The sequence below is a fragment of the Electrona antarctica genome, assembly GCF_951216825.1.
Source record: "Electrona antarctica genome assembly, chromosome: 5".
Lineage (NCBI taxonomy): Eukaryota > Metazoa > Chordata > Actinopteri > Myctophiformes > Myctophidae > Electrona > Electrona antarctica.
In genome coordinates, this window is record NC_136810.1 from 27,997,623 (window position 1) to 28,018,958 (window position 21,336).

Below are 21,336 nucleotides of genomic sequence, written 5' to 3' on the forward strand. Positions count from 1 at the left end.
TTGAAATGTTTCATAGTTTTAGAAATATAGTGCTTTCAAATTTGAGAAATTTATAATGGGGCTCAATGGCAGATTTTGGCACGTCAAAAAATCACTTTCACCTAGAAACTCCATTCACACTTTTTATAATTCAGCATACTGTGGAGACACATGCTGGAACTTTTTACTTTGAAATGTTTTGTAGTTTCTGAGTTATTTAACTTAAATGCCCAATGCATTCTCAATGGCAATAGCACAAACTTTGGCATGCTACTAGTCCTACATACTTACACCTAGAAACCCTATTCAAACCTATTTAGGTTCATCTTACAGTGGACATGTTTGCCTGAAAAGGAATCTTTGAAATGTTTCATAGTTTTAGAAATATAGTGCTTTCAAACTTGAGAAATTTATAATGGGGGTCAATGGCAGATTTTGGCACGTCAAAAAATCACTTTGCTTCCAATTTGTTCACTGAATCATGAATGAATCACATAGCGACCACATCGGACTCGGAGAGTTTGGCCACTTAATTAATTCAGACTCAGAGAGTATGCTTATTTTCCTTCTTTATTTCCATAATGCCAATGCCATACTTTACTACTGACTAATGGTGCTCAGCTGCTGACTGCAATGGTCTCTATGGTGCTGATGATGGGGTCATCCCTATAGCCCAAGATTTTGTCTTAATTGTCCCTTTTAGTGGTACCGTGATCTCAGCTGGCCCATGGACAAAGGTTGTGTGCATTCCGATTTATCTGTGTCACAATGAAAACATTTATTTTTTAAAAAAAGAATACTGTGACATTTTTTAATTCATTGTATTAATGTTATATCATTATAATCTTGTCAATTATTTGGAGGCCCACCTCGTATACAGTATCCTCATGGCCCACCAGTTGATTATCACTGGTCTAGGCCTCTGATCATTCTGTATGCAACCATTTGAGTTTTATTAAAGAAAAAAAAACATCTTCTATTTCTTCTGTTGGGTATTTATTGCACAGGTTTACAGTATACGATGGCAAACACAATTTAAATATGAAGGCACTTAATGTGTAAGAGTAAATGGCACTAAGCAGTTAGATAAGGCAATTCAAGTTAAGCTGTACACCAACAATAGGCCTACAATATATGTCTCAATATCTTAAAAACAAAACAAAACAAAAAACAATCATAGTAGTATAGTGCACTGTGCACTGTATAGCATTACTACTACAGTGTACATTAAACCCATAAGATAGGTTTATATAAATATGGAAGCTTTGGCAAAGATTTCAAGATTAATTAGTTTTCATATTTCATATTTTAGCAATATGAACAAACTTAATTAACTTAGTTAATAGTTAATCTAAATTGGGAGGGATTCTGATCCGACATGTACAATGTCATCATTACAGTATGTGCAAAGCTACCAAGTCACAGTGACATATAGTCCCGTGCTTGTAGATCAACATGTTTGCTTTGAACTTCAGCAAACTTAAGGCTGTGTTTGTTACACTTCGACTAATGCCGAAAATAGTCGATCGATAAGATCACAATGTGTTGCGATTGGACGCATTGTGACCTTACAGATCGGCTTCAAGTCCTACTGAGTTCATGAGAGAACTTAGAACTGCATTACGTTGGTAAGCTCAGATCAGCGGTTCTCAAAGTGGTGTCCAGTGACACCCAGGGGTCCTTGAGGGGGGGGGGTCCCCACCCCAGCTAAATGATTGATTATTGAGGAACCAAATGGACCCTTGCAAGCCTTTAACAAATGGAAAAAATAACACATGTAATTGTACACTCCCTGAGTTATGGGGGTTTGTGGCCTTAACCCATTAATACCGGGAAAGCATTTGTGTCATTTTAGATTGTACCATTGACTATTCAAAAATAGCAGATATACAAGCTCACACTCGCACTGCAAACTTGTACATCTGCCATTCTTGAACATTTTTGAAAAATCTTGAGTGTTTCTATTTGGAATTATGAAAATGTTTGAGAACTACCGATATAGAAGGCATTTGTAGAATCGGCCTCAGGCCTTTGGTTAATCCAAACGAAGCTGGGGGGGGGGAGGGGGGGGTCCTTGACATTACACGGTTTGAGAACCACTGGTTGGGATGTACGGAGTGTGATCATATTTTGAGCTGAGCCATGGTGTTGGAGAGCGAGGTGACACTGTCCCTCAGCTTGGAGTCTTCTTCAGCTCCTAGAGACACGCCGGCGAGACGCGCGGAGCCGTTGGCTCCCAGGATGCAGGGTATGCTGAGGAACACCTCTGCACCGATGCCACCCCAGCCCTGGAGCGCACACACACAAAAAAACATACATCAAGTTAGACAACCCTAAAGAACTCATATTGTAGCTCACCATTCTGGTGATCATCGGTGATGAGTGTTTTACCTGAGCCAGTGTGGATATCGAATGGGCCTTCCTGCTATCTGTCAGTATACTGCAGACGATATCAGCAATGGACAGACCTACAGACCATGAGCGCTGACCACGACTCTTCGTCATTTCCATCCCCCTAAAGGAAAGGATATACTGTATTTAAGTCAACCCACCATATGTCAACAAGTAGAGCTACCCCTCTCTAGTGTATGGATGCTTTTGTGTACTAAGGGTCTATGCAAAGTAACCAATTACACAATTACAACATGGAGTCTAATTATTATAGCATTTCAACCTCTTTCAACCTCTTATGGCCATGTATATTATGTTTAAGTGAATAAAACTGACCAATAACTCACAGACCTTGAAGTGATCTGTAAATATTTGGAAACAAAGAAATCCTTCCATCAAAGGATTCAAGTCACTATTTGTCGTCTTTACCTGTCTAACAGTGGCTTGGATATGCTGGTGGCTGGAGCGATCTCTGGATGCTGGCTGGAACTCAGCCCAATCCCAATGCTACTCATCACAGCAACTTGAACACAAAGAAATAAGCAGAACAGAGTCATGGCAGTCATGAGGCCTCTTAGAACGGAAACAATGGACTATGACTATTTGGAGAAAGCAGAACAAATTGTCATCCGTGTGTAATACAGAATAAAACCATACAATAACATCTAAAATTAGATGGGTTGTCCTTTTGTAAAGAAAGACCTTTAGTGATCTGTCAAGTATTATAATTTTGACCTTCAAGTCAGAATTTGTGTGGCCTGGGCCATGGCTCAGCGGTCCAGGTACCCTGGCTGGTAGTCCAGTCTGGCAGTGTGCCATGGGTTCGACTCCCGATCCCGACGGCCTTTACTGCGTGTCACCCCCTCCCCATTTCCTGTCAGCTGACTATCTATCCCTCTATCAAAAATATAAAATAAAGGCGAAAGCCACAAAAACAAAAAAAAATTCAGAATGTCTGTCAAACCAGAAACAAGATTGTGTCAAAGGATCTAAATGTCTCAATAGAAGAGCAGGGAGATTTGACAAAATACATTTATATTCACTAAAGAAAATTATGTAATAGTTGAAAAGCTCCCAATTGATTAGTCCGATTAACCAATTAACCCTGTATTGTACTTCATTGTACATTAGTGGCGTGCAAAAATAGCTAAAACAGCCGATCAACAAGCATTAATTGTAGTCGAGGCAAAGGGTGTAACCCATTTAGGCCTGACCTCAAAATTAAAAAGAATTCTTCTAAATCCTCCAGCTCTAAATCCTCCAGCTCCACGATTTTTCAAAAATCTACAAGCTCATAGTGCGCCACCGAGTGGCGCACTACGAGCTTGTAGGTCTGCTATTTTTCAATAGCTAAATTATAACATAATGTTTAAAACACCAAAAGGGGTTCCCGCCCAAAATGGGTCTAATCTTGAAATTAATTTTAATCATATCTCCCAGCCCTAAAATGCAGTGACATGGGATTACCCTCATTGCCCTCACCTTTGTTGTCAGACAGCTCTCCTATGACCCAGGCCTGTTTGTGTGTGTTCAGGTTAATGTCCAGAACGTGACAGAGGCGCTCGGAATCCAGATTACACCCTGCACCGAACACCCGGGACGGGGGCAGCCCACTCTGTCTCCAGGCTACATGGGTCATTACATCCACTGGAACCACAAAGAGACAACACAGTGGGTATGATGAGAGGAGTCATTTTGCGCAGAGTGTGAGTGAGTGAGTGAGTGAGTGAGTGAGTGAGTGAGTGAGTGAGTGAGTGCGTGCGTGCGTGCGTGCGTGGGTACACTATGCGATAGTGGACAACATTTATGCACGGAATAGAGAGAAAACGAGCATAAAGAGATAGATGAGTGAGAGACAGAGTAGACAGGGACAGGGACAGTGGGTATGTGTGAATCAGTGTGTTGTGTTGTGTTCTAGGGCTGCAGATACTGTACCAATTATTTCCTTATTGATTGTACTATCAATTACTCTCAATCCAATAATTGAGAACTGCAGGTTTGTTTTATATTTAAAATATATCATCAACGAATCAACAATCAACAGCATTATTTTATACTTCATAAATAGTAAAAACCGGCGATCTACAAGCTCACAACGCATTGTGATGTGGCGTTTAGTGCATCTGCTATTTTCACTTTGTTTTAAATGCTGACCTTGATTATGCTCAAAATAGGGATTGGTTATTTATCATTTATTTTATTCCATTGTTGATAATCGATAGTTTTTTCCAAATGGATTACATTGATTACATGACCTGTTGCAGCCGTATTGTGTTGTGTTCTGACCTGGCTGTGAGGCGATAAGCAGCATGGCGTTGGGGTTGAGTCTCATCAGGCCAGGGATAATTCCACGGAACATGTCTACATTAGTCTGGACCACGCTCACATAGGACTGCTTATTGCTCCACGCGTTGGCCGTCACCACCACTACCCTCGAACCCGCCGAGGCAGACAGATCTAGAAGATAACATACATAACATGCATGCGTCTTTAGCCATATACATTATATGGGAATTGGACTAAAATAACAAACAAATCTCCATACAGTGTATAAGAATATCCCAAACTGATGCAGTTTGTTTTAGTTGTGGTAGGAAAAGACACTATAGTTTGGCTCCGTGATGAATTACGAATAAGACATAGCAGTGGTGGCCATTTTATATATATATATATATATATATATATATACATACATATATATATATATATACATACATATACATACATATATATATATACATACATATATATATATATATACATACATACATACATATATATATATATACATACATATATATATATACATACATACATATATGTATGTATGTATGTATATATATATATATATGTATGTATGTATGTATGTATATATATATATATATATATATATGTATGTATATATATATATATATATATATATATATATATATATATATGAGAGAGAGAGAGAGAGAGAGAGAGAGATGTATAGAGAGAGAGAGAGATATATAAATCAGTGCTATTGAACACCCTTTACATCTGTGTGGGTTTTACAAATACTGAACCAATGAGAAGTATTTCGTAAGCACTTCTGACTAAACCTCCTAACTCCATTGGATCCTCAAACTGTCAGTCAAACCAACTAACTCCAACTTTGTAGAGCACTGATTAGAATGACAAAGTCAGATGGAAAAACAACATCATCACATTATTGGTCAAAAACCTAACTCCACTTGAGCTGGATTTGGGTAAAGATTTGGGTAAAGTGATGATAATATAATACACATTCAAGTATTTGACAATGTATAAAGACACTTCGATGAGAGTATTGTGTTGTTCTAAAAACATTGTTTATTTAATTTTCTGAAAAGTTAATGTTTTGGACATAGCAGGACAGGTTTCTGCCCGACAGAAGAGATATACTATATTTAACCAGTAAGACGCCCTGAGGGCGAGGTCGCGTGCACGCATCCGCCTGGGTGACGGCAGATTGCTGGGCGAGCGCTGGCGCTTTGGCATGGGGGGTCAGATCAACATGGAATGAATTATGTACTTTCATCTTTATTTATTCAGGGAAGTCAATTGAGAACAAGCTCTCTTTTACAATGACGCCCTGATTACACAGTACATACGTAACATACAATTCAAACACAAATACATTACAAGAAAAATAAACAATCCAGATTGAACAAGTACAGCTATATGTCAAATTATTCCATACAAGACTTTTAAATCGATCAAGTGAAATAAAGTTCTTCAGTTTTAAGACTGATTGTAGACGGTTCCATATGTGGGGGGCATAGTATTGAAAGGCAGTCTTACCCAGTTCAGAATTAATATCAGGAATTTCTAATAGAAAGTAGTCTTGAGAACGGGTGTGATGATGGCTTATTACTTTAGGCTGCAAAGATAGTTAGGCAATTTCTTGAGTAAGGCCTTAGAAAAACAGTTCAATGCTGTTCTTGTCTCATAGCCAATGATGGCCAACCAACCTTCTCATAAAGTCTATAGTGATGAGTGAGAAACCCATCTCTGGTTATAAACCGGAGGGCAGAGTGATAGATTGCATCCAGTGGTCAAAGCAAGCTTTATTTCTATAGAGAAATGCTAATTTTGGTTTTAGTTTAGTGATAAGTTCAGAGATGTGGGTTTAAAGGATAGTTTGTCGTCTATCCAAATGCCTAGATACTTATATATATATATTATATAATTATTTATATAATTATTTGATGAGGTCAGATCAATATATGGAATGTTAGAACAGGTCAGCTCCATATATGGAGATCCAAGGGTGGCAGCGGGGCAGTGTCTTGACTCAGTGTACAGGGTTTGATGAAGGCCCAGGTAGGGCCGGGCCTTAATTTCCCCTGAGGATGTCACGTGATGTCACAAGGCATGACCATATATGGAGGCGTGGGGTGACGGACTGACATATAGGAAATGCAAGTTTTCATAGTAAATGCGATCTGCGGTCGCAATAACCCCCTCTATAGATACCGTAAATGAATAGGTTTTCTATTTGTGGCACCACAAAATGGCCACCACTGCAACAGAAGGCCAGACAGAATAGAATAGGGTAATATCACTTTTTGTTATAGACACATACATACAGTAGCTGCTGTTGATACTGTATAGTGTACAGTTAAAATACAAGCAGCATTACAGAGTTTGGCTCTGGAAGTCTGGATATCTTGTCATTTAGGTCCTTGGTGGGCAGAGGAACAAAAAAGTGAAGCAGTTCAGCTTGCACACAAGGGGACTCAAGCCTCTGTGTGAGGGAAGGAGCTGATACATGGGTGGCGTCAGTCTGAAATAATTGATACTTAACTGTACCTTTGGATACCTCAACCTTGGGCAACTTGAAAATCTCCAGATCCATGCTGCCACCTTTGGTCGAACTCTCTGCTACGTCGATGAAAACAAGTTTATCCACTTTGCCCTAGTATCAGACAACGTGAAAGAAGAAAGTTGAATGTTACGCCAAGGTATTTCAGCGTCTTAGATTAAACACCTGAGTCACAATACAAACCAAGATTTACCTTGGCCAAAATGCTCAAAACTGCCGCCATTCCTAAGTCTCCTCCCCCAATAACTGACACTTTGTTGATTGGCTGATCATGATGTCGAACACCACCTGCAACTGCCATTAGATTAGTGATCATAGGTAGCTTTGTTTTTAGTTTTTTGCTATGTTTAGTTTTTTTTAAATCATCACGCAGCCAAATCCTTAGTGTCAGTTTAACTCAACCGTTAAACTGATAAACACATATGGTTTTACTGTATGGCTGACCTTGGTTGATCTGGAGGTTCGACACAAAGGCCAGCAGCTCATGGGGATCTTTGGTGTCTACAGTCGTCTTTGAGGACAGAGGTGGATCCTCCTCAAACTTGGAGATCATCTCAGCTAGGAGACCAACCACAGATGACTTAGGCTGTCGACAGGGATGTGAGAGACAGACAAACCCAGTGAAAAGAATACAATGCTGCCAGACTCCTTACAAAAACACCACACTGATGAACACAAGGTCTTACATGGTCCCAGTTGTGTAGCTCGGGCAGGTATAACCGTCCTCGTGCGTCAACGTGCCGGCCCTCCCTGATGACCATGTTGGCAGTGGGTCTCAGCAGGCATATGGGAGGTGTGAAGGGGAATGAGTCCATTAACCACAGCTGAATGGGAAGGTTGTAGGAGCGGCCTGTTCATGATAATGAAAATACAGTAAGGGCTTGCCGCTTAATACTGATCACTTTGAATCAATGAGTAGAAGATTAGAATAAATCTTATAAGACCATTGTTTCCAAAGTTTCATTGCATTGTCTGAATTCGAATGCACACCCCTCTTTCTTTCCCCTCAATGTAGCACCGTCCATTGAAGACTTTTTATTCCCATAGCAATCATTGCTATAGTGTGTTTGTAGTGTTTGTAGTGTGTTTGTTCAGTAACAGCGGTCTCCTCCATCTTTCCAGCTCTTTAGAAAACAGAAAATACATTTTCAGGTCAGGGTCCTAATTTCATCCAATCAGGAGAGAGAACTCATACAGAATAAAGAAGTGATGGAACAAAAAAAACACATTAACAGACAAAACTGGAACTGGCAAACTATAACAGAAGCTGATGAATGGGTACTTACTGAATTCATAAAATTGTTTTAACCAAAAGAATATTACTTACATCAAGTCCTAATAGTGACTGATTCCTGGTTGGTGTTAGCCTGGGTTCCAGCCTGATTTGCTACGTTCCGTGGATTTGTAAATAAGTGGCATTTACAAATCCACGGAACGCAGCAAATCAGGCTGAAACCCAGGCTAGGTTGGTGTATTGAATAGTAATACTAGTGGTGACTGATTCTTGATTCATAATATTGAGTAATGGATAGTGACAGATTCCTGGTTGGTATATTGAGTAATGGATAGTGACATATTCCTGGTTGGTATATTGAGTAATGGATAGTGACAGATTCCTGGTTGGTATATTGAGTAATGGATAGTGACAGATTCCTGGTTGGTATATTGAATAATAGTGAGTAGTGACAGATTCCTGGTTGGTAAATTGAATAATAGTGAGTAGTGACAGATTCCTGGTTGATATATTGAATAATAGTGAGTAGTGACAGATTCCTCGTTGGTATATGGAAAAGTAGTGAGTAGTGACAGATTCCTGGTTGGTATATTGAATAATGGCTATTCCTTCCTGGTTCATATTGAGTTATAGATAGTGACTAATTGCTGGTTTGGTTACCTGTCACGTGTGGACAGTGCATTCATACCTTCATACTGGACAGGGATGTTACCAATCAACTTCAGGAGATCCTTTTGAGAGCCGTCACTGAAAGCTGAAATGGGCAATGATTGTAAATTAGGTCTCAGAGAAATTCAACCTTAAGTTTGGGATGTTCTTTTTATGGAACCAAATGGACCCATAAATGAACACTGAAGGTTTTACTGCGTAGAGAACATACTTTCACCTGTTCTGTGAAAACGGTTAACCTAGGTGTAAACAAATAGTAATATTAAACCCTGATTTAAATCACTAGCAACAAAGTAGTTGTCATGTATTATATATTTATTGAAGAAGCCTTACTATAAGTGCCTGTCACTGGTTTCATCCCAGGGTATATCCGATGGATCTTCTGCAGCTCCCCAATGGCAACATCATGGAATTTGTACTGATATCACAAAAGTATGGGGGGGGGGGGGGGGGGGGGAATAAGCAATATAAACTTTTGAGATGACTGATCATTCAATAACATTCATAAATATTGTCTATCCTGACCATTCTGTATGTCAAAACAAAACCTTGCTTTACACAGTAAACTCATTTTTTACCAATTTGTAACTCAGGGACTTTACAAATGGCGTGTAATATTTGTACACCCTATGCTAGTGTTTAAGTAGCAGGAGTCTCCCTGTCTCTCCAGCTCTTTAATACATTTTCAGGTGTGTTGCCAATTTCAGGAGAGAACCCATCTATCTATAAATGCACCACATCTCTGTCTGTCTGTAAGTCTGTCTGTACGTGTGTATGGCTGTATTGTAACCGTTCTCGATATGGGCATAAAAGGGACACATAATAACTGGGTGGGGCATGCATTTCCAACTTGCATCGTTCCAAATAGGTCAGAGCCAACAGGCACAGCTCTAGAGACTCTGGCTGGCACAGCTCTAGAGACTCTGGACTAGCCTGATTACACCTAGATCTCCATATATGGAGCTGGCCTGTTCTGACATCACAATTATGTTCTGACATCTGCATAGACTCCATATTTGGGCATGCCTGATAAAGAACTCCATATATGGGCTAATGGGCATAAAAGGGACACAGACATAACTGTGGTGGAGCATGCATTTCCAAGTAGGCCAGTGCCCAATGGGCAACGCTCTAGTTTATCAAATTGATAGTGTTCCAGTTCCAATTTTGTCTGCTCATGTCTTTGTTTCATCACTTGCAATTCCACCTGTTTATCCTATTATTAGTTCTATTGGTATCCCAGTCGACTCCTGTTTTTCTTAAGAGCTGGAGAGACAGAGACCTGGAGACTGAGAGACAGAGACCTGGAGACTGAGACAGAGACCCCTGTTACTGAACAAACACACTACACACTATAGCAATTATTACAAAATATAGTAGCTCTAGATTTTGTAATAATTGCTATAGTGTGTACTGTGTAGTGTAATAAGTAATTAACACTTATTTTGTAGACATGATTTTCCCCATTAGAGACACATGAGCCTCTAGTCTTCCTGGGGTCCTGAACATACAACTAAAACCCTAACCCTACAAATGAAAGTCAAATAATAATAATAATAAATCCAACAGGCCAGTCAAATTAAACAAATACACAAACAATTAAATGCTTGGCAAGTTACAAATTTGTTATAGGTTGGTTATAGGGGCGACGGTGGCTCAGGGGTAGAGTGGCTGGATGGAAACCGCAAGGTTGCCAGTTCAAACCCGGGCTCCCCCAGAGTTAGTGTCGAAGTGTCCTTGAGCAAGACACTGATGTGTCTTGCTGGTCATGATGTGCTGGTTAGTGGTTGGTGCCTTGCATGGTTTCTGCCGCCATCGGTATGAAATGAAATGATTACTATATTTACCCAGGGTATCTGGGCTAAGCTCAAGAACTTGTTTCCAGCCAGGCCCTGCTCATAGAACATTTCATCGTAGTGGTTCAATGCCTTGTTCAAGGGCACTTCAGTGGTGGTAATTTGAACGTGTCGGACCGCTGATTCGAACTGGCGACCTTCCGGTATCAAGACCGCTCCGCAATCCGTTCGGCCACCGCTGTGTGTGTGAATGGGTGAATGTAATGCACAATCTATGTAAAGCGCCTTGGAGGCTTGGATAAAGGCGCTATATAAATGCACCATTTACCATTTGCACTCTGGAATGCTCTGCCCCCAAACAAATAAAATCCATAACAGTGAGTTTGAGAAAATTTGTTCTAGGTGCTGGGACTGGGAGTAGGCTACTACTGTTGTAAGTAACCATGCTCAGAAGACAGATGTAACTGGTGAGCCAAGCTGGATGGTTTATTCCGCAGTAGCATTAGATTAGAAGATTTAAACACCCCCCCCCTCTCCCCTCCACCGCCTTTCCCCCATACTTTTTTTACTTTCTTTATATGATGATTTCCTGTTTTTATAGAAGTGTACAAGTCTTAATGTTTTATCATGGTTTCGTCCACAAAAGGAGAAGTTTTTGTATTGACTTATACTTTCGTTTGAAATGTACCCATTCTACTAGCTCTGGTCCACAGCCCTAATGCTAATTATGCCCTTAATGCAGGGCAGAATTAGCATTAGGGCTATGGACCAGAGCTACCATACATACTGTGAAATAGAATTTTCAATCAATCAAATCAAAAACCGATAATTTCTGTACAGAACCAAATAATGATTAGGAGTGATGAAAGCAGAACACTTCCTAGTCATACTGATTCATCTTCCCATTTTGAATGTATTGTTTATATTTAGACCAAGGTGAGCTATCAATAGTTACTCCCAGAAGTTGTATTGTGTTCCCAGCAAAAGTAGTCAACATAGCATCTTAACCACTTTATGTTGGCTATTCAAAATAGCAGATCTACAAGCGAGCTAAATTGGCATTCAATCATGCCTTGCTCGAGAACAACACTTCCACAGTAAGCAAAGCCTTCACTTTCACCTAGGAATGTTTTATATCAGGAATAATATTGTAAAATCGACATTCATCATTCATGATATTGATGAGGTTAGCCTTGGATCAAGATGGTCATCATCGGTCATATCTAATATGATTTGTATCAAGGCTAAAAAGTTGACGTTTTTAGCCCACGGCAATAATTGTGTACCCATCGTATGGTACGCATACAATACCCATTCTGTTTTAGTCCTATGTATACACGAAGACTCTTCGTGAAACCTGAATGACAGCTAGTATATTGACAGGCTGGTCCAACCAGTTAGACGTTTGAACATAGGAGTTTACCATTAACTACTAACCAGCCACAAACTATTTTAAATATAGCTCTTAAATAAAGAACAAACCCTTGACAGTATCTTCTTTGTGGTCTCCGAACCCAGGTCCATCTATAAAACTAATACGATGAATATGGTCTCTCTCCTCCGTGGATTGACTGACTGACAGAAGCACACAACACAATAACACAACTTCCGCAAACTTTGCTGACAAAGGGGCGCGGTTTTTAACTATGGCGCGTCCCTCACAACCACAAGATACGGCAAGCCGGGGGGAAAAAAAATCCATTGGGTCATGACTCATGCTAATAGTACGCTCGTTGCTAACATGTTTTAAAAGTGGTGGGCGGCGGGCGCCAGGGGGCGGGAGTGGACAGAGAAATTAAGATATAACAAAAGCATGAATAAAAAATACATCAATATCAAAATTAATAAAATAACTATTTAATCATTTAAATTCACAAGATTGTGTCAAGTTTGACCATTTTCAAGCTAGTGGGCCGGTTTTGGTTGTGAAATTTGGTCAAAATTGGTCTAACCAGGGATTATGAGTTTATTGATCAGTTATTTTACCTCATTAATTTATTTAAGCCATATAATTGAGGGTCCTTGGCATGGAAGAGTTTAGGAACCTAAGTTACATTACTATATTCACTGAAGTAAAGATACACATGCATGATCCACAACATTTATTGCGACATGTTTGCTTTCCATTCATCAAATCACTTATTTCTGTGTTGAACAGATTAGTTTCAATTTGATTGTACCTAAAAATAGACTTCACACTTTGACCAATAGGAAAAGGACCACCACAAGTAAATAACAGCCATTAGCCATTCAGTTCTGTCAAAACCTTTTAAAGGGAAAAATATATTACAACACATTATATGGTCATGATTTGTTCATCATTATAGTATCCATCATTAAATTAAAAAATAAAAATAAGATTGATGCGATCCTGTTTGCATGATTTGAAACATGAAATGGTTTAAAAAATAAAGAGTGACGCCATCCTGTTTTGCATGAGTTTTGAAATATATGAAATGGTTTGGTTCACAAAATGGCACATTGTCAACTCCTTTTTTTTGTGGTTATTACAATTTTGTATACAAATATTTCTGCCTTGAGTAGTGTAGTTCCACTTTGTGGCTTGAACTTTGCAAACCTTAATTACATTTAACAGAGGGAAATAAATAGCATAACATGAGAAAATATGAGAATTCTATCCTGCATATTCTCATAGAATGATGTAAGTCAGATGTGGTTGTTTTATTTCTTGCCATTAACTCTTCTCAAGTCCACTTTCAGGTACTGGACATCCTCCTTGTTAAGCAAATGTAATCTGAGAGAAGCATAAAGCAAATTAAAGATACACGAAAGTGGACACAGTGGTTGGCCTCCCAAGTAGGTAAGCTGGCACCCGCCCAGAAACTCTAGAGTTTTTCTCTATTCATTTTATGGCTAACAGATTTTTCTCCTCTTGGCTGCCCTCTTCATCTCGTCCAACTCTCGCTTCTCCTCCTCCAAATCTTCGTTCACGGCCATCTTCAGGCTAAATTCGGCAAAACATAGGGGCACAAACAAAGAATCAGAAGCAGAACATGTCATGTGATCCACAATGTATCCACATGTAGACGGCCCTTTATTCCTCACCGATGAACGATAACGTGTGTCAACGTTCGTCAAATCCTTCTGAAAGTGATCCAAACGACATTGTTCACTATTATTTTTATCGGTTATTGTTATCGGTGTGTGGACTGCACTTGAATTAGATTTTTTTTAAAGATATTATTTATAGTTATCGCTAAAGTTATCATTTCTATAATACGTTATTTTCATTTGAACCTGTCTCTGAAACCACAGACATGGACAGAAGATAACAATGTAAAGGGTTAGTGCAGACCATTATGCTCCTTGTGGGTGCAAAGCTCAAACAACAACAAAATACTAATGTAATAAAAGAGCATTACCTTCTGGCCTCTTCTTTCTGTTGGTCTCTCCAGCTGCTCTCCATGAATTTCAGTGCATAGTCACTCTCATCACTCTTGTATCTGTGGTAAAGAGCATGACACAGCCAATGATTTGTATGAGTTATGGTTGATCTGTAATCTACATATTATGGTGTATGGTGTAAATTAAGTGCGTCACAGCAGTACTGTGGATTTGTGTACCTGCTCCGATCATAGCCAAAGATCTCCTTGATGTGTCTAGAGATTTCGTTCGATTCATCGTCTCCCTCATCAATGAAATCTTCCATCTCCGAGTCATATTCGTCATCTTCTTCATCATCCATCTGCCTCTTGTATGCAGAGGTGATAGGTGGGAGCGTTGTTCCTGGGAGAAACATAAAAGACTTTCAGCAGGTTCAATTAACCTAATTTGTTACCTCAAGGTCAAGGTAAACTTTATTGTCCACAAGGGAAATTTGTCTTGGGCTTTCACCCCAGCTACAGCCACACCTAAAACATCAATGACAGACAAAAATACATTGCAGAGGGAGACGCAACATTACACAAATGATGTGGATAATCTAGCCTCACACAGTTACTGCTGTTTCAGAGCCTCGTTCAACATCTTAGTTGATGCTGGTACAAACGATTTTTTAAATCTTATGTACTTCCACTTTGGCTCTTTGTATCTTCTCCCAGAGGGCAGAAGTACAAACTCACCATTTAAAACATGGGTAACATCACCGACAATTTTTTTAGCCTGTTTTAATGTAGCCTGCTCATAAATAGACTACAGAGAGGAGAGTTGTTTTACCCCCATGATCTTCCCTGCAGTCTGCACCAATCTGAACCTCAGTTTCACCGAGAGATTACCGAACCAAACTGTGATGCTAAACAGTTTGGTTCGGTAATCTCTCAGTGTAACTGAGAATTGAACAGAACAGAAACAATGAAGGGGGAGTATGTGATTTGTTTATGGGGCAAGGAAAAGCAAATATATGTTGTCTATTTCATTTTTACACTATGGGCAGGATGAACATACTGAAACTCTATGTTTATCTGAACACAGAGCTTGGTCCAGCCATTCCATGGAACTGACCCAAGAGTGGTGACAAAGGCTGTTGAGCACTGCTGGCTCAGTATTCACACACGATCGTTCTGGCACACAACACTACTGGTGTAATCACCTTTTCCAAGCTAAATAATGTAACAAGCTGTAATAATATAACAACTCTTTCAACCACAGATATAGAATCACAGACTACAATGACATCTCACACCATCTCAGATAACCATCTCAGCTGAAATTATGTATTCAGATCCACTTAAAATGTAGCTTGTGTAGCAGTGAGATACTTGAATACATAAACCAACTAGACTTGGGCCGTTAATGCGTCTCTGGTTCTTACCTGGTGGTCTCGTCATAGGTCTGGGCGGCATTCCTGGCTTAGGGGCCATGCCAGGCCTCTGTGGCATGCCGGGCCGAGGGGGAACACCCGGTCTTGATCCACTGAAGTCCCTCGTTGAGATGGTCTCAGACACCACAGTGCATTTGGGTCTCCCTGGTCCAGACCCCATCATGCCAGCTGGCCTCCCAGGTGCCCCACTTCCTGGGCGACTAGGTCCACTCCCCGGGGGCCTGATGGCTCCTCCTTGGAGGCTATTCCCACCAGGCCTGGGTGCACCTGCAGGTCTTGCCTGAGGTTGGCTCCCTTGTTTTGAGGTGCCACTCGACGGCGCTCTCATCTGTCCATTATTGCCAGGTTTTATCTGTCCATTATTGCCCGGTCTCATCTGTCCATTATTCGCCGGTCTCATCTGTCCATTATTTGCTGGTCTCATCTGTCCATTATTCGCCGGTCTCATCTGTCCATTATTCGCCGGTCTCATCTGTCCATTATTCGCCGGTCTCATCTGTCCATTATTCGCCGGTCTCATCTGTCCATCATTGCCCGATTTCACCACAGAGCTACCTCCAGGCCTTGATGGTTCTCCCTTTCCAGGCTTTTGGCCTCCGCCTGTGGATCCTCCCTTTAATGTGGTTCCCTGACTGGGTCTTGGTTGTCCCGAGCCCCCCTGCTGAGGTCTTTGGCCCATCGAAGATGTTCCAGGTGGCCGCATAGCTCCGGGCCTTCCCTGAGGTAACGATGATGGTCCCTTCTGTGAGTTAAGGTCACTTGTGGTGCTGGACTTGTGGCCGGATGAGGGCCTGGGATCTGAATGTTTGTTTGGAACCTGAGAACTTGCTCCCTTAGAAGGGACTTTACTGCTTAAGGCACCTGAAGAATTAGACAAGCCTGACCTGGGTCTATCTTTATCACTATGGGAGGTCTTCGGTCTGTCTCTGTCACTAGGAGAGGGTTTCTGTCGGTCTCTATCACTAGGAGAAGGTTTTGGTCTGTCTCTGTCACTAGGATACGGTTTCTGGCGGTCTCCATCACTAGAAGAGGGTTTCTGACGGTCTCTATCACTAGAAGAGGGTTTCTGACGGTCTCTATCACTAGAAGAGGGTTTCTGTCTGTCTCTGTCACTAGGAGAGGGTTTCTGTCTGTCTCCGTCACTAGGAGAGGGTTTGGGTCTGTCACTATGGGAGGGCTTAGCAGAACTAAGGCCTCGATCACTTGAAAACGTTGGCTTTGGTCTATTCCCTGACCCAACAGGCAAAGTGGGCTTTTCCAATGAGCCCTTTTGAGACTTCACATTTCTCTGCTCTTTCTCTAAAGTGCCTTTTCTAAATGAGCTTGAGCTAGACTGGAACTTGGTTTCCCTATCTCTTTCTCTCTCTGGCCTTGAGTCCCTCCCTTTCATAACCGGCAGCCCCTTGGCTCTGCGCTCCAACTCCATCTCCCTTATCTCATCAGCTGTGCGGAGTCTTTCGTCGGCCTTGACCAGCTTAGTTTTTATTTCAACTGGCTCAAACTGCTTCTTCTCTGCCAGCTTGAGCAGTTCCGCAAAGGATGGGGGTGGACCAGCTGGTTTCTTGGAAATGGGCTTGCTCTTGCTATAACCACTACTACTGGAGGCTTTGCTTGGCCTCACTGGCTCGGGTTCGGGCTCAGAATCGGACTTCTCGTACTCATAGTTGTCTTCATCCTCCGGATCGTAATAATCATTATCTGGCCTACTCATGGGCATATCCTCATTCTTATCGCCTTTTGATCTCCTCTTCTTGGGCTCTTCTACCACTGGGATGCCGTTGTACCCATGGAAATTGTCCTTAGTTCTGGAAGCCATTGCACGTGCCTTACGGTCCGACTTCAACTCGACCCTCTTGGCTGTAAGTTCCTCCTTTGCTTTCTTCTTGTCCGTTTCTGAAATAAAAGTACCCACTCAATTACATTAAAGGCATAGTATGTAACTTTAACCTGTGTTTACATAACAAAATAATATATATATTTTTTTGTATCCATCATTTCTCTCTATGCCTGCCGTTATCAGCCACTGGAGTAGTGTGGTGGCGTTTTACCTGCAGAAACACATTGCCCTCTCGCTGTATTTTCTGTTGTTTTGATAGAAGGGGACTTATTTGAGCGTTATGTTTTGCGAGCGTTCAGCCAATAACAGCACAGGGGTGTGTTCAAAGAGATTGTAATTCAAACTAATGTGTGAATGGATTGTTAATGGAAATGCAAGCAAGAGGGGCCCGGCCAAGTTCGAATCCTCTGTTAACAAATGGAAAGCTAGAGAAGTTACCTTAAGTTTAAAATAAAATTGTAACCATCCCATGATATTTTGTATGCGTTTGTGACTCTTGAGATGAGCTGAATGAAGTGATTTTAGTTGTGGGTTACCTTTCTTTCTGTTTTGAAGTTCTTGTTTCTTTAGAAATGCTTGCACAGCGGAAGAGTTCACACCTTTCACCTGTGGGACCTTTTTGGGTGGTCCAGTTTGTAAGCTGTACCTTTTCTGCTGCTGTTTGACAAAAACACACAAAAACAAATAGTTTAGTAAATTCATTCGTTGAAATACCAGTTGTCCATAATGTATATACCGGTAGGTTATATTCATGTTGTACAGTAGCTTAAAGAAGCTAAACTACTACCTTAACCATATTTCCCAGTAGTTTTGGGTTAACTTCCCGACTTTCATAATGTAGCTTTAAAGTTAGCAGTTCAGCAATTTATCATTATTTTTCACCATGCAGCTGGGAAACTTAAAATAATAATGGGTCTTTTAGATGGGTCCCAGGGACATTTTATGAGTCCTACTTCAACGACGTTACAGTACAGTCCAGAGTACAGTATTGCATCGCAGGATCCCTGGAGGGTGAAATGATTGCGTCCTTTCTTAATTTAGTGAGTCTAAAGCCCTAACCACACCAAAGGGTCAAGAAGGTTTTAGCGTTGTCCCTGCGTGTGATATGTCTTGTTGGACATTGACCCTAGTGATTCTATGCATGGAATTCAATGGCCCAAACCACACCAAAGGGTAAAGACAGTTGCATGGTGACCCTTTGGTGTGGTTAGGGCTTAAGGATGTAGGCTATTTGCAATTTTGCATCACTGCTGTTTAGGGACCACTGTTCAGCCATATTGTTGTAATGCCTAATGTATGCACAATACTGCCATACGACTACAACTACTGTACTTCTCAAACTACTGTCCAGAGATCCTCTGGGTTCCTTGAGGGGGTTCCACAGACAAACCACTGCTTTACTCTGCACACTACAATCTAACTAGGCCGTTGATGTTCTCAACCTATTTAGGCTTTTAGTGTATATTAACAAACTTTGTCCTACTCAAACATTAAATTCTTATGACAATGAATGGATCATTTTACGTCATAGTGTCTGAGCAAATAGGCAGTGTCCATTTTACGCCGTGATGATGTACGATGGAGCGCCCCTCACTTAACACGGGTGTGTTTTTTTGTATTAAAAATGTCTTAAAAGTCCTTTCACTGTCATTTGGGAACCCCCCAAAAATAATCTGGGGTCCCCGCTAGCTCTGGTCCATTGCTGCCGTTAAGTTATCGACCAGAGCTACGTCCCCGCCCACAGGTTGAGAACCTGAACCACTGTACTAGGCTACAACGTTTACAGTGAAGTCTGCTTTATACTTCTGCAATGCATATCACAATGTAGCCTAGCATAATAGCATTGTGTTATGCAACCTCCAGCAGTGAAAGGATTCCACACGCACATGTTCTTGGCAACCCCTTTTTAAAGCCAAGTAGCCAACCCTGGGAGGATCAGCTGTTACTTTACTGGCATGAAGGGAGTGCCAGGAGTGGGACACTTGGACGAGTTAGCCGTTAGCTGAGCTAGCACACTCGATGCTTACGCTCATGATTAGCTAGCCGGTGTGGAACAGTGGAAGAATCGTCACATTTAAAATAGTAAAAACAAACACATTCTATTCTGTAATTTCTTTTCAACTCACCGTCTGCACTTCACCGAGCCCCTGGTTCTGGGAGGCGATGGTCAGGATGTTTTCGAAGTCCATGATGGCTTGGTGGGGTCAGCTGGCTGGATCAGGAGGAGAGCCAGACGCTGGCCCGGCCACGTAGTTCACTTCACAGTTTTAAATACTTTATCTTAGATTAGATTGTAGGTCAGGGAACAGTGGCCACCCCTCGTCAAATGTTAGGAATAAAACGCTGATTGTGCTGTTGCTGGCCCCGGCCACCACAGGATGATGTGATCAGAGAAATCAAATTAAACTACAAGCAGAGATACCGTTACTCGCTGCTAGCACCATGCTAACGCTAGCCACGTTAGCTAGAAGCGAATGTTAGCTCCGACAGCAACTGGCACTGCTGTTAGACAACAACAAATGCAGACGAGATCCTCCCGGGGCTGTGTAGTGTGTACTTAGATCTCACTAAAATGTATATATAAAGCAACGCAAACGGAGCGAAATCAACACGGAATTGATCGTGACTGACTGTCTGATGCGAAACAGATTGTGGAATTAAAGGTCCACATTTCGAATCCAACAGATTTGGTAGGAACGCTCCGGCGGACTGGATCTCGGATCAGGACTGCATCAGATAACATTCAAAGTGAACTTCAAATGTAAAATGCCAACCATGTAATCCAAAAGGCATTACGATTCATTTATATTTCCTAAACAAACGGACACGACTGCATGCTTACTTCAATTGCGAATAGGCGTATATATTTGAACTTATTCTTGTTGAGGTCAGCACTAGCTCCTACTATGAAGAAACTTACTTTACGAGAGAGCCTAGTAGTATCAGCCTATCATTACCACAACCACGTATTTGTCTTCTGGCCTATGCTTAAACCTGGTAGGCTAAGTGGTAACGCGACTCACACCTGTAGTCCCCCCGTGTTCCCCAGCAGGGCCCTTGCTTCCCCAACCACAACGGGGCAAGCATGCAGTGACAAACTCCATTCATATTCCTCCCCTCCAACACACCTCCTGAAACCCCCTCCCCCTCCTTTCTTGTAATTTGCTTTATCTGGCAAACATGAGTGTGGAATCTGTGGATACTGTATTACTGTGGATGATTTAAGCCTAGCTCCGTTTGGAACCTCAATATCTGTTGCTTAAACGCTTCGGAGCTAGGTGGAAACCCTGGTGAGCCTACTTCGGAGCTAAAGCGTAAACAGCGTAGATTTGGCACAAAAAACGAATTTCACCCACACCTGACTGACTGTAAAGTGTTGTATTGTACAGTTAAGATGATCCTTTTGAAACTTCTCAAAGGATCTTTCGAGGCCAATTTTAATCTGGCTTGCAGGTCGTTCCACGACCAGGGGCCAAAGAAAGTAAAACACTTTTTTACCCCCCTCAGATTTAAAGGCTGGTACTACACACCGTAGCCAGGCATTTGATCTGAGGTTTAGCCCATTTACCAAATTCAATTTGGAGGAAATGTAAGGGGGCAACACACCAAGAATGTCTTTATAAATGTGTGTAATTATATTATTATTATTATAATAATTATATAGTTGACTAGAAGCTACATAACCATACAGTTATTACAGCCATGAATGACTTGTTGAATAACACTAACTAAAACCCAAATTAACACAAACCTCTATCTAACGTGACAGAAGAGTACAATCTAATTGAGATTATAATACCATGATAATAATACTGTGTTCAA

General features: G+C 41.1%; 2 protein-coding genes across 5 annotated transcripts; both read right to left on the bottom strand.

Annotated features, from left to right (window-relative positions):
- Positions 1-624: 624 nt before the first annotated feature.
- uevld (UEV and lactate/malate dehyrogenase domains) lies at positions 625-12,537 on the bottom strand. Of its 3 annotated transcripts, XR_013790091.1 has the most exons (13): positions 12,380-12,537; positions 9,435-9,519; positions 9,121-9,186; positions 7,885-8,048; positions 7,643-7,784; positions 7,392-7,492; positions 7,186-7,291; positions 4,657-4,827; positions 3,853-4,017; positions 2,800-2,893; positions 2,371-2,494; positions 1,900-2,267; positions 625-1,659 (listed from the first exon to the last, which is right to left on the bottom strand). XR_013790091.1 is itself a non-coding variant. In XM_079501832.1 (12 exons), the coding sequence occupies exons 1-12, from the start codon at positions 12,419-12,421 to the stop codon at positions 2,103-2,105; spliced, it is 1,419 nt and encodes a 472-aa protein (XP_079357958.1). In that variant the 5' UTR covers positions 12,422-12,537; the 3' UTR covers positions 625-2,102. The 3 variants fall into 3 exon arrangements, 2 of the variants coding, with proteins under 2 accessions (XP_079357958.1, XP_079357957.1); XM_079501832.1 differs by having other exon boundaries at positions 625-2,267; positions 7,392-7,486; XM_079501831.1 differs by having other exon boundaries at positions 625-2,267.
- A 447-nt stretch (positions 12,538-12,984) lies between these two features.
- On the bottom strand, positions 12,985-20,533 carry spty2d1 (SPT2 chromatin protein domain containing 1). 2 transcript variants are annotated; one of them, XM_079501829.1, is made up of 7 exons: positions 20,357-20,533; positions 19,641-19,726; positions 18,051-18,171; positions 15,669-17,570; positions 14,482-14,644; positions 14,281-14,361; positions 12,985-13,862 (listed from the first exon to the last, which is right to left on the bottom strand). In XM_079501829.1, exons 2-7 carry the CDS (start codon positions 19,701-19,703, stop codon positions 13,772-13,774), a joined length of 2,421 nt encoding a protein of 806 aa, XP_079357955.1. In that variant the 5' UTR covers positions 19,704-19,726; positions 20,357-20,533; the 3' UTR covers positions 12,985-13,771. The 2 variants fall into 2 exon arrangements, with proteins under 2 accessions (XP_079357955.1, XP_079357956.1); XM_079501830.1 differs by having other exon boundaries at positions 20,435-20,465.
- Between the last annotated feature and the right edge of the window lie 803 nt (positions 20,534-21,336).

What these genes read in the sequence shown, in the direction of transcription:
- uevld (XM_079501831.1), bottom strand. Translation starts at nt 12,421, where the DNA reads ATGGACCTGGGTTCGGAGACCACAAAGAAGATACTGTCAAGG. An exon ending in CATCCCTGTCCAGTATGAAG is followed by an intron (nt 8,049 to 9,120) that starts GTATGAATGCAC and finishes TATCATGAACAG; the next exon opens with GCCGCTCCTACAACCTTCCC. An exon ending in AGAGCTGTCTGACAACAAAG is followed by an intron (nt 2,894 to 3,852) that starts GTGAGGGCAATG and finishes TTTGTGTTCAAG; the next exon opens with TTGCTGTGATGAGTAGCATT.
- spty2d1 (XM_079501829.1), bottom strand. Translation starts at nt 19,703, where the DNA reads ATGGACTTCGAAAACATCCTGACCATCGCCTCCCAGAACCAGGGGCTC. An exon ending in ACCTATGACGAGACCACCAG is followed by an intron (nt 14,645 to 15,668) that starts GTAAGAACCAGA and finishes TGTTTCTCCCAG; the next exon opens with GAACAACGCTCCCACCTATC. An exon ending in TTTGGCTATGATCGGAGCAG is followed by an intron (nt 14,362 to 14,481) that starts GTACACAAATCC and finishes TCTTTACCACAG; the next exon opens with ATACAAGAGTGATGAGAGTG.